This window comes from Centruroides sculpturatus, unplaced genomic scaffold, assembly GCF_000671375.1.
Source record: "Centruroides sculpturatus isolate CEXI.00-Female unplaced genomic scaffold, Cexi_2.0 scaffold303, whole genome shotgun sequence".
In the NCBI taxonomy this organism is placed as follows: domain Eukaryota; kingdom Metazoa; phylum Arthropoda; class Arachnida; order Scorpiones; family Buthidae; genus Centruroides; species Centruroides sculpturatus.
In genome coordinates, this window is record NW_019384613.1 from 285363 (window position 1) to 303176 (window position 17814).

The 17814-nt window shown below is 30.2% G+C and overlaps 1 protein-coding gene across 1 annotated transcript in view; it reads left to right on the plus strand.

Moving 5' to 3' along the window:
* LOC111625296 (ER degradation-enhancing alpha-mannosidase-like protein 1) overlaps window positions 1–17814 on the plus strand; it is a 50638-nt gene that overhangs the window by 21983 nt on the left and 10841 nt on the right. The window contains exons 2-4 of the mRNA XM_023368415.1: window positions 10495–10567; window positions 14074–14177; window positions 16802–16973. Coding sequence (XP_023224183.1) covers window positions 10495–10567; window positions 14074–14177; window positions 16802–16973 — 349 coding nt within the window. The remainder of the gene's footprint in view (window positions 1–10494; window positions 10568–14073; window positions 14178–16801; window positions 16974–17814) is intronic.

Genomic DNA, 17814 nt, shown 5'->3' on the forward strand with positions numbered 1-17814 from the left:
TGTAATTTTTGTTCTAAAATTTGTTTTTATTTTTCCTGAACAAGACATTCTATACACGAAAGTGCTTGCAAGATATTTTGTATTTATTTTTGTGTTTTATTCATCAAAACTTTATTAACACTAATAGACAGTGCTCATGAAATTTTATCTGATAAGAATCTGGCATGAGAAAATAATTTTTGTTATATTGATCTCATATATGTATTTTTATGGCATAAACTTTCAAAATATTCTATTTTTACAAATATATTAGTAATATCAAAATTGTGTAAAAAATAAAATTTATTACTGGTACATCAAAAGTTTATATAAAAATATAGTGTTGAACTCAGGAAAGGTTTCCCTCTGTAATATATAGTTGCAGTGTGGGCATTTTGATCATTTTTTGTGTTTTTTATAATTTCATGGGAGTAATACTTTATTTGCAAAATAAAGCATTTATCATTCAAGTTTTTGTTAACTCTGTTATTTGAGTTATTCCTGTTGTTTTTCTTCAGAATATAGATTTAACATGTGGAATTTCGTGTTTCTAGTTTAATTTTTCATATTTATTACAACTTTTATTCCAGAAAAGGTAAAGCAGCATCATGTGGTCATGAAATTCTACTTTATTTGTATAAGTCACAGTTTTGCATATCATATCATTATAGACAAAAATTTTCAGTCAATCAATTACTGAATTAACATCTTATACTTTTTCTGTAATGCCTAGCAAACAAGTTTCCAATATTGTCTACTTATGTGTACTGTACATTTGATTGTATTGTGGAGTTTTTTTTACAGTTGTCAACCTTTACCTGTGTATTGTGAAATTTCTTTTTTTAATTTTCTATTTTGATTTTAAAGGTTAATTTGAGTTTATAAATTTTTCAGTATCCAAATTACACTCACTTTTCAATACACAGTCTTAATTTGCTTTCATTGTTAACCAAAAATATAATAATTTCTTCTTAATCTTTCTCTTGCACCCATCACTACTTCCAGATTTTTTTCTGTTTTTCTAAATAAAGCAATGCAGTAAACTATACTTCACCCAACAATAAAAATTTACAGGCATGTTATATGATAGTACAGTATATATATACCTGAAGTAAAATAAACTTTGAATGTAAAAGAAAATCAGAAAAAAGACAAATTAGTTGTGTAATAATCAAATCAACTAACTATAACTAATGTAAGTGATGTATAATGCATAAACAAAATAATGGAAAAAATTAACAAAATGAATACATACTTTATTTGAATAAAATGTAACAATACAGTTCCTGGCATTACAGGTACAAGGAGAAATGAGAAGCAAAAATAAAAAAATGTGCTGTAATTTATACTAGCATACATGACCTCATAAGGATTAACAATGATTGGAATCAAGTTACAGATTAATTTTTTATTTATATATTCAACAAAAAACTATTTTGTTATGTTTTTTTGGAACTATCTTACTTCATTTGGAAAATTTTTGTAGAAAATCCTCTGTATAAAATATTTTTATTGGAATCAAATTCACATTTAACCTGAATGTTTTCGGATAATTTCAAATATTACTAATTGTCTTCAGAAGAAAAACCTTATAACATAATATTTTGGAATGTTTGAACATAACTGTTATAATTTGATTATTTTGGCATTCACTGAAATGTTTATATATTTAAATGCTATGTATATAAAAAATCACTTTAATCCGAATCGGTTGATTTTTTTATATACCTTTAAATGCTAATTAAGTAAGATGGACTTAATCTATCTCTGGAATCATAATTTTATTGAATGCACACACAAATATTTTTTTATGCAATCACATCTTTTATTTTGTAAAAACCCAATTACATGTCATTAGTAGCATAACTGATGAAATGTAAATAGAATACATTTGAAATAAAATATTAAATAATATGAAATATGACAATTTAAGGCAAAATAAAAAAAAATTACATGCTTGTTTCACATATATTAAAAAGTACATGGAAAAATTTTTAATCATTTAACTGTTTTAAATTGTTAATATAATTATCTAATCAGCAATAATTATTTAATATAAATGTTAGTTTATCAAAAATATTTTTTGATAAGAAACTTTTTTGATTATGTTATGTATTATACTAAATAATCATCATTCTGGTTATATTTATTTTGATATTTGATCATGAATAACAGTCTTTTAATATTCAGCACAAAGTATTTGCTGGATATTAAAAGGTTGTGTTATTCATGATATATATTCATCTAAATTGGCAATTTTTTGTTTGATATTTGAATGTTATGTTGGTTGAAAATTTATAATGTACATTATGAAAATATCATTTTTGGTTTTAAGTCTGTTAAATATCTTTGAGTTTAAATATTATCTTTTGAAACTTTAAAATTTGTAGATTTATTTAAAATTTTCATAGTAGTTCATATTCAAAAGCATTCAAATCAGTTATTATACATTCCCTTATAAAAGACTACAAGTAATTATTAATTAGCTGTACGAAAAATAAATAAAACTGAAGCTTAGATTTAGGATGAATATTTTTTTTAAACTAACTGTCAGGGTTTGGATATAATGGAGGGTAATGTCGAAGGTAACACAAAGAAAGTGGAGAGAACTAGAAAGCGATGTCCGTTAGACCACAGCACACATTCCAAACTAAACTATACTGGACCAGAGTACAATTCCCTTGACGAACATAACAGACCCCACACATAGCAGAGGGGAGGGCGCGACGATCACAAAGACAAAGGTCACATACACAACTTTCTAACACCCTCTCTATCGGTGTGCCCGGAGTCTGCGTATACACTGAAACTTATCATTTGATAATTTTTTTTTTTTTGAAGCACTGTCGTATCCATTATGATATATATTGATATATACACACACACATACATCGTGTTATCTGTCTTCAGTATTGTAAATAGTTACCGGTGGTTCTACCTAGGCTTTGTTTAGTCCAAGCAGCTTGACGTTTGCTTCATGTTTGCTTCTCGGAAGGGCCTTCGTTAGCACATCCGCTTTCATCTCTGTGGTGGGGATGTATTCTGTTTTAATTTCCCCCTTTTCTTGAGCTTCACGGGAGAAGTGATACCTGATGTCAATGTGTTTACTTCTCCCATGATGAACCGTGTTTTTGCTTAGCTGAATAGCGCTCTGACTGTCACAGTAAACTATCGTCGGCGTATTCACGTAACTTTCAAATTGCATTTCTCTTAGCATCCTTCTCATATGGATGACTTCCTTGGTCACGTCGGATAGGGCCATGTACTCCGCCTCCATCGTCGAAAGCGCAACAGATCTTTGTTTTTTTGATTCCCAGCTGATAGGTCCGTTCGCTAGAATTATTATGTTGCCTGATGAAGACTTCCGGTCGTCAGTATCTCCTGCCCAATCTGAGTCCACATGTGCGCACAGCTTCTGATCGCACTTCTCGTAGTGTAGACCGTAATTTACAGTTGCTTGAATGTATCGGAGTACTCTCTTGGCCATTTTCCAATGAACGATACCTGGATTAGAGCAGAAACGGCTTAACATGCTAGCTGCAAATGCCAGATCTGGGCGTGTCGAGTTCGCCAGATAAAGGAGTCCGCCGATAAGTTCTCTGTATGGTTTTCCTTTCATTTCATTCGTTTCGCTTTCTGACTGCGGAGCCATCTCTTTTGTTAGTTTTTGATTTGATTCGATCGGTGTTGAAACTGGTCTACATGCTTGCATATTAAATTTTTTTAGAAGATCTTTAGCGTACTTTTCTTGAGTCAGTTTCATCTTTCCGGTAGTCCCCTCTCTTTCTATTCGTATTCCCAGAACTTCACTTGCTACACCCAAATCCTTCATTTTGAATTCTTTCTGAAGGATGTGTTTGATTTTTGTTATCATCTCTAAGTTGCGTGAGGCAATTAGCATGTCATCAACATAAACTATGATGATAACATTGTCCCTGCCTTCATTTTGGGTGTAAGCGCAAGGATCCGAACTCGTTCTCTTCATGCCTATACTTAGGAGGTAGCTGTCTAGTCGCTTGTACCATTCGCGTCCTGCTTGTTTTAATCCGTATAGGGGTTTAGTTAATCGGCACACCTTATCTTCTCCTCCTTTTGTTTTGAAATGCTCTGGTTGCTCCATATATATTTCTTCCGTTAAGTCACCTTGTATGAAAGCCGTAATTACGTCCATTTGGTGCACATGCATTTCGTTCTCCACACACCCAGCGAGGAATGCTCGGATCGTTTCATATCTTGCTACTGGAGCGAACACTTCTTCAAAGTCAATTCCTTCTCTCTGTTGGTATCCACATGCAACTAACCTGGCTTTATAGCGATCGACGGTGCCATCCTGTTTTCTTTTTATTTTATACACCCATTTATTTGAAATTATTTTTCTGTCCTTTGGGCGTGGGACTAATTCCCATGTATTATTTTCCATTAAAGACTTATATTCCGAATCCATGGCATTTAACCATTCCTCTCTATCTTCTCGGCTTAATGCTTCTGTTACACTTGTAGGATCTGGCAATTCGTCACATTTTGCGATATCTGCTGTTTCATTATACACCTTCTTTGGTCTTCCAGGTTTTCCACTTTTAATTAATCGTGGGCGTCCCGCTTTGCGTTTTGGTTGCGGATCTAATGTTCCATCATTATGTGAGGGGATATCTTCGTTTTGCATGTCAGCGGAAGGGACATTACTCTCATCAACTTCGATGTTTTTTATGGTTGGTATTAAATTTAAAGGCGCACTAAATAAGTCCTGTTCGTTTTCGGTTTCTAGTTTTTCGAAGAAGCGCACATCTCGAGCCTTTATGACAGTTTTAGTGCCTTTCTCCCATAGTCGGTACGCCTTTGACTCTTGTGAGTAGCCAACTAGAATGTATTCCTTTCCCTTTGGCTCAAATTTATTTCTCTTCTGTCCCTTTTGCAGAGCAATTGCTTTACTACCGAAAATTCTTACAAATCCAACGTAAGGTTTATTTCCAGTCCATAGTTCGAGTGGAGTTTCTTTTTCTAAGGCTTTGCTGGGACAACGATTTCTTATGTAGGCTGCTGTGTTGATAGCCTCTGCCCATAGACTCTGAGGTACATTGGATTGAATCATCATGCATCTCGCCATCTCAACGAGAGTTCTGTTTGCTCGTTCGGCTATTCCGTTTTGTTGGGGAGTATGCTCGACTGTCAACTGTCTCCTTATTCCTTTTTCTCCAAGATAATTGGTAAATTCTTTTGACAAGTATTCTTTTGCGTTGTCAGTACGAAGCCTTTTGATTCTTTGACCAGTTTCGTTTTCGACTCTTTCCTTGTATCGTTTAAATGCTTCGAGTACTTCAGATCGGTGTCTGAGCATTGCTACTTCGACATAGCGTGTTTTGTCGTCAATGAATGTCACAAAATACTTAGAACCGCCTAGGGATTCCACACTCATTGGACCACATATGTCAGAATGGACTAATCCCAGTATACTTTTCTCTCTCGTGTTGGATGACTTAAAGGGTAATTGATGAATCTTACCTTTGCAGCATGTTTCACAGTCAATTTTGTCTTGGGTTTGTTTCAATGTTATTCCATCTACCATTTTTTTGCTTGCTAGTTTCTTTAGATCGTTGATGTTTAGATGACCAAGTCGTTGATGCCATCTCAAAAGATTGTCACTTTCTTCTACATTCAATACTGCGTCAGATCTAGTTTCTACTACGTATAGCTGATCTCTTTTCTTTGCTATCAAGGCGATGGAACCATCTTGGCGAGTAACAGTTGCAGATTCTCTTTTGAATGTGACAGAATATCCATGTTCTGTAATTTTAGGTACAGATATCAAGTTGTTTCTCAAATCTGGAACGGCTATCACGTCTTGTAGCTTGATTGTATTATTGGTGTTGTTGACACGCACGCTTATATTAATTGTTCCAGTTCCAACGGATCTTAATGCATCTTTTCCTGCAGTTTGTATTTCTTTGTGATCTTGATTTATCTCTGTAAATTTCGTACAGTCGCTACACATATGTGCGGTTGCTCCGCTATCAAGACACCAGTCTGTTGAGTTTAGAGGTTGAGCCGTTTGTACTGTGACCGCCATAGCGTCATTCTTTTTGCGTGTATTGTTCCTTTGCGAATATCTATTATTACTTCTACACTCAGCTGCACGGTGGCCCGGTTTAGCGCATATGTAACATGTTCCTGTGAATTGTGAAGAAGAACGACTATTTCCTTTTGGGTAGTTTTGTCGGAAGGAACTTTTCTTTTGTTTCGATCCTATGTACAGAGCACTTTGTTCGACTAAAGATTCTTGCTTCTCTTGTCGTCTTACTTCTTCTTCAATTAATTTTATTTTTAATAATTCAGGTTTCGGTATGTCGTCTCTGGACTCGATGGCAATTCGAAATGTCTCGTATTCATCGGGCAATGAATTTAGTAACATTATAGATAGTAACTCACTTGGAATTGGGATACCCGCTTCTTCTAATTGTTCAGCCTTTTCCATAAATTCACTTACATGTCTCGACATTGATTGTTCAGTTCCCTTTTTCATCTGATAAAGTTGTTTGTATAGCACTGCCTTTTTAATTGGACCTTTCGATTTATGTATCCTTTCCAATTCATCCCATGCTTCTTTGGAAGTTTCTGCCCTCTTTATATGGCTCAACTGGTTCTGCTTAACGCCTAGTAAGATTAATGCTAAAGCCTTTTCATCTTTTGTTTGCCAATCTATTCGGCCAGGATCGGTATCTGGTTTTTCTATGGATCCATTTACGTACGACCAAAGTTCATTGCAAACAAGTATGCTACGCATTTGTAGCTTCCACGATTCGTAGTTGCCATCATCGAGTTTATCTACATGCTGTGTCCCCACACTATTCATGGCGTTGCTCTTTGTTCAGACGGGTTATGCCTTTCGTAAGCAAACAAGTATATATCACTTACTTGAATCTCCAATTAGATGTTTTTCGTATGGTAAACCTCGATCATTAAACCCTTAAACCAACCACGCTCTGCTACCATGTCAGGGTTTGGATATAATGGAGGGTAATGTCGAAGGTAACACAAAGAAAGTGGAGAGAACTAGAAAGCGATGTCCGTTAGACCACAGCACACATTCCAAACTAAACTATACTGGACCAGAGTACAATTCCCTTGACGAACATAACAGACCCCACACATAGCAGAGGGGAGGGCGCGACGATCACAAAGACAAAGGTCACATACACAACTTTCTAACACTAACAAATATTTAATTATTTTTTTAGTATATAGTAGTAATAATAGCAATTGATCAAATTATAGGACAACTTACTTTTTATATCTTAAGAAACACTCCATTCTATATTCATTGATATTTGCTAATTATTAAGAAGCTTTTATGATTGAATGAGAAGAATTTCTCTTTGTTGGACATTGTTATAATAATGTAGTTATAAATCATTTTTCAAACTATAAAAAAAAATTAAGTTAAAAAATTAATCTAAATATTAAATTAATGAAAACAGGTTTGTAACTATTATGAAAGTTATTTATCATTGCAATTATACAGAAATACATTATTGAAGTAATGAAAATAACAGGTTTGTTATTACTGTATTATGAAAGTTATTTATTATCACAATTATACATTTTGACATATTATTTATTCTTTTTAATTTCCTTTGTGATTTGAAATGTTAGCAATCAAAACTGTCATAATAATTCAAACTATTCTCAGAAATATTTGAAAAAGAGCAGTATTGTAGCTATGTTCTTGGTAATTTAAAAACTCACATAAAAATAATAATGTGTTGTAAAACATTTTTTCTATCTAATGAGGTGAGAATATTCAATGAATATAGAACATCTTGATGCAAATCTGAGAATGTTTTGAAACAAATTATAAGAATTTTTAATATAAAGGGCAGAGATTTAATGAAATGCTAATAAAGTGTGAAGATTCTGCTAGAAAATGAACACTTTTCTTCAGCTTTTTTGGTACAGGTTTAATGGAAGATTGATCAAAATTAGAATAAAAAAAGTTGAGATAATTTAAAGCTATTAAATTCAGAAAATATATCCAAATATAAAGACAGTTTTTAACTAATTATTAGAAATATTTTTTATGATTTACTGTTAACTGTAATTGTTTGCTTGTATTATCATCATTAAGTGAAAAGCTTAATAATAAAATTGCTAAATTTTTAAAAAATGAGATGAAAAAAATTGAATAAAAATTTTCTTCTTGGTTATAAAATCAAAAAACAATAAGAAAAAATTATGGAATATCTTCCAGAAGCTGTTAATAAAATCAAAGTTGGATCACAAATCTTCTTTTAATTTGAAATTGTTCTGTTTATCACTTGTATAAAACTGTACATGGTCTTCTAGCTTCAGTCTCATTTATTGTATATTTTAATGAAATGTAATAGAAGTGTGTTATTGTCTGTTTCATTTATGTGATCAAACACTGAATGGTNAGTCAGTGGAATCTACATCATTGTGACATTGTATGAAAATTGGCAGGAAATAAGCTTTTATGCATGTTCTCTCATGGCTACTTAGAAAAGACATAGATCTGGAAAGATTTATTGAAAACATCTGAAAGTATCCATATATGTATGACAAGAGGTATCTTGATTATAAGAATGGATGCCTAAAACAAGCAGTATGGATGGCCAAAGGAAAATCCTTCAATTTAGATGGGTATATATTAATAATAAAAAAGCTAAGCATGTAAGTGCAGTATAATATCTTAATAATATGATATCTTTATTTTCATATATTAACTTTTATTATTTTTACTATATTTGTAATTATAGTACAAAAAAATCACAGAATATAATTGTCTTCATATCGATATATCACATATAGAACTGTAACTTTGATAGTACAATTGAAGTAAAAATTTTGCTAGTGGAGATGGACCTTCATCGCAATCCAAGCACAAATGCAAATAGCTTTAATCACGTGATTAAAAGTATTTATGGCAAAGGTTTTTACACTAGTGGAGTCTTGTCCTAATACTTTACAAGAAATGTTAACAATAATGATTTAACTTCAAGTCTTAAATCTGCCAACAATGCAATTATATATACTCAGATTACTTTATCTACACCCCATTCCTTTATCTTGTGGGTAGCCTTTGAGGTAGGACGAAGTCGTACCTCTTTTTGATTGGCAACAGTTTGGTGTAAACTGCCCACTGGTCAGTGAATGGCTTGTCTATGTTTTTCTATCCTGGAAAGTGGGGTTCTTTTGTTAGGTTGAGTGGAGGAGGTGAGAGGGATCATCGGTAAGACGTTGGTGATACTCGAGTAAAAGACACCATTTAACAACAAAACAAGAATTTATTGAACAACCACTTAGATAACATAGCTACATTGAGATTATGTCAAGCTTACACACTGAAGTGGATGGGCGCACATTGAGACAGAGTTTACAATATTCATTATCATACCTCTGGGGTTGTGATTACTGATTGACGTGACTGAGACAGATGACTTTTTCTACGGATGGCGATGGCGAACAGCAATTATGAACAGCGGGCAGGCGATGCCAGATTACTGTCATGTATGGTGATGATGGACCATGATCACGGACAGCAACATCAGACCCCCTTCTTCTGTTGTCACTCCTCTTTTATACCTCTAGTCATGAGTCACATTATCCCTTTTCACCAATCGCAAATTTTTTTGTGATAAGTTCTCTGTGATTCATTCTCAAGTTCCTGAGAGAGGAAATGGCTCTGGGGAAGGAAATGTGTTCATCCGTTTGTTATAAGATTTCAACATGATTTCGAAAGGGGAAAAATAGAGGGTTTCTTTGTTTAAATTTAATAAATATATTTAATTTAATTTCAGCTTGTTTATTTAATTTTATTTTATTCGGTCCGGCCCTCACAATCTTCTCCATCATCATGATGGATAGCTTACTTGTAAAAATTACTTAAGCAACTTCTTCATGCTCAAAAATTTTTTAAATTTATTTAAGAACTTGATAAGGATAGTTGGAAATTTATTATAACCTTTAGTCATCTATAATAAATAATACTATTGTAAAAGAAGAGCATAAAAATTATAATGTTTTAATTTCTTTTATAAAAGATATACATTGCTGCTGTTACATTAGAAAATATTGATAATATTTTACTTGAATTATGAATTATGAAATTATGATTAAAAATAATTGTTGTTCAACATATTTTTAAAATGACTAGAAAATTTATCAGTATAAACCTGAAATTGAAAACTAGATTTTTTGGTGAAAAGTACACAAACTTTACTCTCTGATTTTTTTTTGTCGTTTTTTTCTTTTTTTTCTTTCTTTTAATCTTGTCTGAAATACTTAATTGTCAAGTGTAAAACACTTTCTAATTGTGTAGAAATCTTAAAGAAAAACTGATTATATATTATAAATGTTATTAAATATAATATTAATTACTCTATGAACTGCATGAAGCAATTACATCCAAATGTTTCATTAATAAAAACCTTATAATTTCCTTTTTTTATAACTTCTGAGTTTGATTAATATAACATTTTTTATAATGATAAATTTTTATTTTAGGTCCAATATCAATATAAATGATGTACTAGGAGATTATAGTTTGACCTTGGTAGATACTTTAGATACACTTGCTGTAAGTAATTAACTTTTTTAAATATATTTTTAATATTGACTATTTGTTATCTGACTCTTACAACATGTATCATGTTGTAAGACTCATGAAGTTGAATAATAAATGATTTTTGTTTATTTATAAATTTTGCTAAAAAATTTCTAATTTACTAGTATAATTTCTATGAAAAACATTAAATGGATATTAAAATTAGTCATTCATAATTTTTATTTTTAAATTAAAATTAATTTAAAACATAATCTAGATTATAATTTAATATTTGTTTTTATAGCATTTTAAATAATTTTTTTAAGAATATTTGAATTAATACATTCTGCAGGAAATTGTTTTCAACATGTCACTTATTTTTAGCAACTATAAAAAACTGTAATATTTTTATTGGATAATATCCTAAGATATTGAATTATCAGTTGAATTTAGGATCTGTAATCCACTTTATGTAGTTTGTAATCAAATTAAGTGATTGAAACTTTAAGTTTGTATGTAAATTGCTAGTAAATAATTTCGTTATTAAATGAATTTTATCCTGTTATAAGCAAATGGTTTAGATTGAGACTTAAATATGTATACAGCAATTTTTTAGGCTTCAATTTGAAAAAATTGTAGACCTATAAATTCCCATTATCATCCATCTGTCTGTCTTTCCTTAATCTTGAGACTGGAGTCAGACAGATGAAAGTCAAGACCAGATATGGAAAGCTTAGGGCAGAAGCCCCAATTAACTGTACAGTGGCACCTCAGGATACGAACGCCCCAGCATACGAAATTTTCAGGATACGACATGAAATTCAAACATATTTTTGCTCCATGATACGAACAAAAACTCACCATACGACGTTACATTAGTTCGCAGCACCATTTTTTATTCACTTCTGTTCATTGGTCTCAGTCCGTGTGTTTGCTTCGTCATGAAAGGATCTCGCTCAATAAAGGAAATCTTGAGGTATTATCAGAAAGTGACTGATTTTATTGAAAAGAAACATCCCGAAATGGTTCACACTGGCCAAATTGCCGCTCGGAATAATGACATTTGCCTAAGTCATTTTAGAAACATTTTAAAAAGTAGGCAAAGCTGAACCTGTTTGGATAGACATTTTACCAAGCGACCTCTATCCAGTGAAAGTGCTGGTGGAAGTGAAGGAAAGAAAGCAAAAAGCAGTGAATAAAAATTAAAAAAGAAAAAAATTAATGTTGTTTTATTTTTAAGTTATTGTTACATTATGTTATGTAAGTTAAGTTTTTAGTATCATTTCCCTTCTCCCTCTCTTTCACCACCAGTTTACACCTTCACCGTCGTCTATCCTCGAAGGTAAAGTGCAAATAAAACTACATTTTTTTCATCAATTATTATTCTATTATGGTTATTTATATATTTAGAACTACAAAATGCATTTTTCAGTGTTTTCCTTACTATACTTTTTTTTTTTTTTGTACAACTTAGCTTTAATTTGAGTGTGTTTTGGTGTTGGAACGAATTATTTGGTTTTTCATGTAATCGTATGGGAAAAATGATTCACCTTACGACATTTTCATGATACGATCTTAGTTTCAGAACAAATTAATTTCGTATCTTGAGGTACAGTACCACTGTGTATGAACTTCCGATGCAAACCAGAAGAAGTCATGTTATTTCAATTAAAAGAATTTTCCTTGGTAACAGTGTCATTCCATCATCTATCTAACAGGAAATGTATGATGTACAGGGGTAAGACACTACTAATTTGAGATGGAGAGCATATATTTTAAATTAAATAAATTATAAAAAAATATGATTAAAAATTGCAGTCCAGCATTATGGTGATGTCACAATAAATAATTGTTTATTTTTAATTCAGTTGAATGATGTTGAGAGGAACAATAAGTGATATTTCCCTTATTCTTGTTAGTCACAAATAGCACTTTTCTTTTTATAGGCATTTGTTGTTTTTCTTTTGTCTTAACCTTTTTTCTTTTCAAATCTATTTATTTTGTTCAATGTTGCCACTCTGCTTTTCTGTCAGATATTGCCAAATTTTTTTTACCAACAAATGTGCTAATGATTGTGATTCTAGTATTCTGAATTGAACATTTTCCTTATATGTAAACATTAAATTTATATATAAAATTGCTCTGCTACAGAGCATTGTTATATTTCCAAAGCATTCAAAAATTCATATTAAATCAATTAAAAAAATCAGCTGTATATAAGAATATTAAATGTTTACAACTATTTATTATAAATGAACATATTAATGTAATTCAAATATGTACTGTACAGTTGACCCCCCTATAACATGGGTTCATAATGCAGATTCGTATATCGCAGCAAAAAAATTGCGACCGTATTCGTATAAAGATGCTAAAAGAGACTTTTAAAATGCGGTAAAACGTCATCACCGACTCGTGTCACAACAGGATTGATCGAATCTGGACCAATAGTGGATGAGCAACCGAACTACTTACACGCTACGGAGAGTTTAGGCGGGTAAGTTGACTTTACTATCGTCTGTACAGTATATAAATTAGGTACTGTAAGTCTAATACAGTACTGTAATTTTATACACTTCTTGTGAAAAAATAATTTCTTATTCAACGGCCATAAAAATTATTTCTATTAATGATGTCTCCAAAATTTAACGAATTGTTCGAAGAAAAATAACTTATCAGAAAACGCGCCCACTGTTTGGTGCGCCGCTCCGTGATGAAAAGTAGCTTAAGCAATGGCGTCATCAAACGGTGCACACTCCGTAAGTAATCCTACAATTTTTTGTTTACAGGATAGTTTATACAGATTATTCCCAAAAAATTATACATGTTTTGGAAATGTTGAGTCAAATTAGTCTAAAATCGATTAATTTTATGGAAGAAAACCTTTCAAACAGCCATAGTCCGTACACTGCACATGTACCAGGCTGTGATTGGCTCATGTATTTAAGGATTCCTACAACGTGAAATTCTTATAAAGTGGAACGTATCTACTGCATTATGGGGGGTTGACTGTATATGTATGTACTGTACCTATTTGCTGTTGAAATTTTATTTATGAATATTTATAAGGTGACATTGGTATTGCTTTTAGTTTAACAAATTATATTGTAAATATTTGCTTACTTATCATATTTTATGGTGTGCAACATTTGTCCAAAAAGGACTAAAAAAATTGACCTGAATCTTAAATATTGCAATCTTCTGTAGGCTAATGAATTCCTGAAATGGCCTTTATAAGCTTTTTGTGTTGAAATGACATGTCTTATCTGCTGTAAAATATGATATATTAGATAGAATTAACAACGATAGAGACTCAAATATATTTCCTTTCAATAAACTTATCATATTTCTTATTGTTGAATTTATTACTTCAGCTAACAATAAAATTATATTTCCTATCTTAGTTAGGAAGTTAAAATTGATGAAAGTACAATTTGTAAATTAATTTGTAACTTTGATATATTTGTTGTAGTTAATGTATAAAAGCATAAGGTTACAAATGGTCATAATTTCATAATATATCTTTATATATTTATCAGATAATGGGAAACCATAGTGAATTCAAACAAGCTGTGAGGCTAATCATTGATCATGTTTCCTTCGATAAAGATAATACTGTACAAGTATTTGAAGCAACTATCAGGTAAAGAAATTAAAAAATAAATAAATAAATAAAAACTTTAATTTTTTTAGTAATTGATTAATTAATTTTAATGTACTGTATATATCAACTTGTATATAAAATTTGAATGTTTTTTTATTATAAATTATTAATTTTACATTTTAGCATTTATTAATGTTTACATTTCTATATATATATATGTTTGTTTTTATGAATATTGAACTTTAGATTTATTTGTATAGTATCAATGACTTTTAATTCTTTTGTACTGTATATTATAGAAAGATATTGTAATTGTATCCTAGATATATGAGTTATTATGTTAATATAGAAATGCATAGTGATCATAATTAATGAGTAAGTGTTCAGAGCTTTTATAGAAAGAACTACTGGGCAAATCTCAATCAAATTTGGTTTACATATTCTCAAGAATATTCAGTTTCAATTTTCAGGAAAAAATTTTACTTAAAAATTCAGACATTAGGGCAAAATTTGATGGCATTGTCCCCTTAATGTATATATTACATATGTTTTGTAATGAATTTTGGGAGATAAGAAACAAAATGCAATAATTTTATTTCAATTACAAATGTAAAATGTGGGATTGACAATTACATCAAAGATATGTGCTCTCCATTTCCATGCTCTAAAAATTGCATTTTCTGCAAAATACAGGACAGTGGAATGCAACTGACTATGCAGAGTTGTTGCACATATGAAATTGACTTAATAAAGAACGCTCTTTAGGTAATTCCATAACCAAAAGTCACAGACATTCAGATCTGGTGATTGTGCTGGCTGTGACATTGGAAATGATTGGCTAATCATTCTCTTGAGTGAGCAATGTTGCAAGTAAGATCTGCTCATTTAAGCCAATATGTGGGGTTCCACCATCTTGTATATTGGCAAAGTGAACACCATGTCTGTTTACCTGTACAAGAATTGTAAAGAAAATTTTGCAACTCCTTTTATACCCAAAATTCATTAGAAAATGTAGTAATATGTACTATACATTAAAGGGCAGCAGTGTCAAATTTCATCCTAATGACTGAATTTTTAAGTAAAATTTTTTCCTGAAAATTGAAACTGAATATTTATGAGAATAATCATACTAAATTTGGATGAGATGTGCCTAGTAGTTTTTTGTAGAATTCTGAATACCTACTCTTTAATTATGATCACCCTGTAGGTATATAACAATATAGTGACAAATATAAAAACACCTTTACTGAAGTCAAAGAAGAAATACTTGTTTATTTCTTCTTTGACTTCAGTAAAGGTGTTTTACAAGGTCCTGGGGAAATCTGAGATAGAAAAAATGCATCTTAACTAAGTCTACAGACATTACACTTGTTACATTGCTGCCTGCTTACATGATGATGTGATTTTACTTCAAAAGTTTTTTCGACATTATTTAATGGGAGAAATTTTGTGTTGGCTTGAATTAAAACAAAATATTCACTTGTTTCCCACATTAAAATTTTGTGAATTAATGCATTTAAAAACCTTTTCTGAATTGTCTCAATTAAATAGCTAAATAAATGTTTTATGAAAAAATAATGTTTTTAAAATTATAGATTTATTGTAAAATAAGAAATATTAATGATGAAATATATTTTAAAACATCATAAAGATAGGATTGCATTTTTAAAATAATACTAATAAAAAATTAGCCAGAAACTCTAAAAATTTATCTTTTTTGCAAAAAATTACCCAACCAGCACCATTATAAATAAATTGTGCATTTTTGGATGTCAAAAAGTCAGTCATTCATGCTGTTGACTTTGATTTTTTTTATTAATCAACACATTACATACTACATGTTCTATACTGTAATGAAGAGACATACTTAAATTAAATCATATTTTTTTAATTAAAAAAAAAATTTTACATTAACTTATCAGTTTAATGTTGCATGGCAAATTACATAGAAGACCTATTTAATTTGAATTTTCCAAACTACATAGTAATAATTATTAAATTTTTTATGAATTGTTTTCTTTTGTACACTAGTGTGAAATAATTTTGGGAAAGTTTTGGTCTTGAAAATATTCTGCACCCCTGATTATTTTACTAATTCTTTGAAATGCTTAAAAAATCCTTCAGGAATAAAACCAAAACCAATGAAATAATGCATTATATGCATGGAGTAGCTATTTGAAATCCTCTAAATATTAAACTACTGTATAAGCTGCTCCATTATCTTCAATTAGGAATTAAAGCTAAATTTAGCATGCATGCATGAGTTTTGTTAAAGAATTTAATCAAATAAATTATTTGAAGGAAAGAATTTGAATTTCTTCAATTGGAAATCAAGATCCTGTTCTTAGTGTTGTGAATATATATATATATCCCAAAATAGTTTAGCATTTTTTGACTATTCTTATATAATTATTGAATTATTGATATATATATATATAATAATTAAGACTAATATAAAAATCTCTATATCTAGCCTAGCCAAAGTTTATTATTCTGATTGCTTTAGTTTATAGTAAACTTTGTTTTATTTATATTAAACTTAGTTATTAACCAGTTATGAAATTAAAATTGTCTAAATGATTATCAGTTATAATTTGAATTGTATATATATATTTGGAAAATATAATCGGAAGAAAAAATTTTTTTTAATTTTCTGTTTTTAGGATTTTAGGTGCTCTCCTTTCTGCTCATTTATTAATAGTTGATAATGAACAGCCTTTCGGAGATTTAGTTCCTGAAAATTATAATGGTGAATTGTTAGAGCTGTCTCGAGATTTGGCAAATAGGCTTTTACCAGCATTTCAAAATACACAAACAGGACTTCCTTATCCACGAGTAAGTAAAATGTTCCTATGGACAATCTAAAATGAGTAAAATGAAGTTTTTTATTTAATAGAAAAGGTTTAAAGAATTAACATTTTTTTTTTCATTCATTTTAAATATTGAATTATTTTCCATTTAATAGTTCTTAATTTTAAACATTTAAAATTTTCTCAAATTAGGATCAAAAATATATTTATAACTAAATTATACTGTTTAAATTTAAATATTTCTACATGTTGACTAAAACTATAATAAATAAAATAAATTGATCTCAATTGACCAGACAATTAGGATCAATTTGTTTTGTTTCTTGGATAAAATAGCCTGTTAAAAATGAAAAAAAATTATAATTTCTATGAAAATATTAATTCCTCATTTTCTACAGAGATTTTTTTAATTACTATGGATTTGTAATGGTTTGTTGTATTTGTGGTAATGTGTGATTATCTTTTGTTTCTGATTACAAAATAGTAAAAAGGCAATTGCAAATACTGAACAATGAACATGAGAAAGTGGAACAACTCTTTGTATAGCTAGTCATAACTAGGTTATGTTGTTATTTTAGAAATTACTTTGATTTGCTCTTAACAATTGCAGTTTTATAAAAAATGAGTTCACCAAAGAACAAACCTTATCATTTCCATTACGAATGGGAATAAAATACTTTTTATTATGGTATTAGATAAATACTGCTTTTAATTTAAAACACCTCAATTTTACAGTGAAAAAGAAATTTGAAATGGCATTGTAGTACAATAAATAAATATAGCTGTTACAGCATAATTTTGTCTTATAAGAGTGGTCAACCAAATAAACTTAAAAGTACCAATGATCTACCACACATTTTCATTTG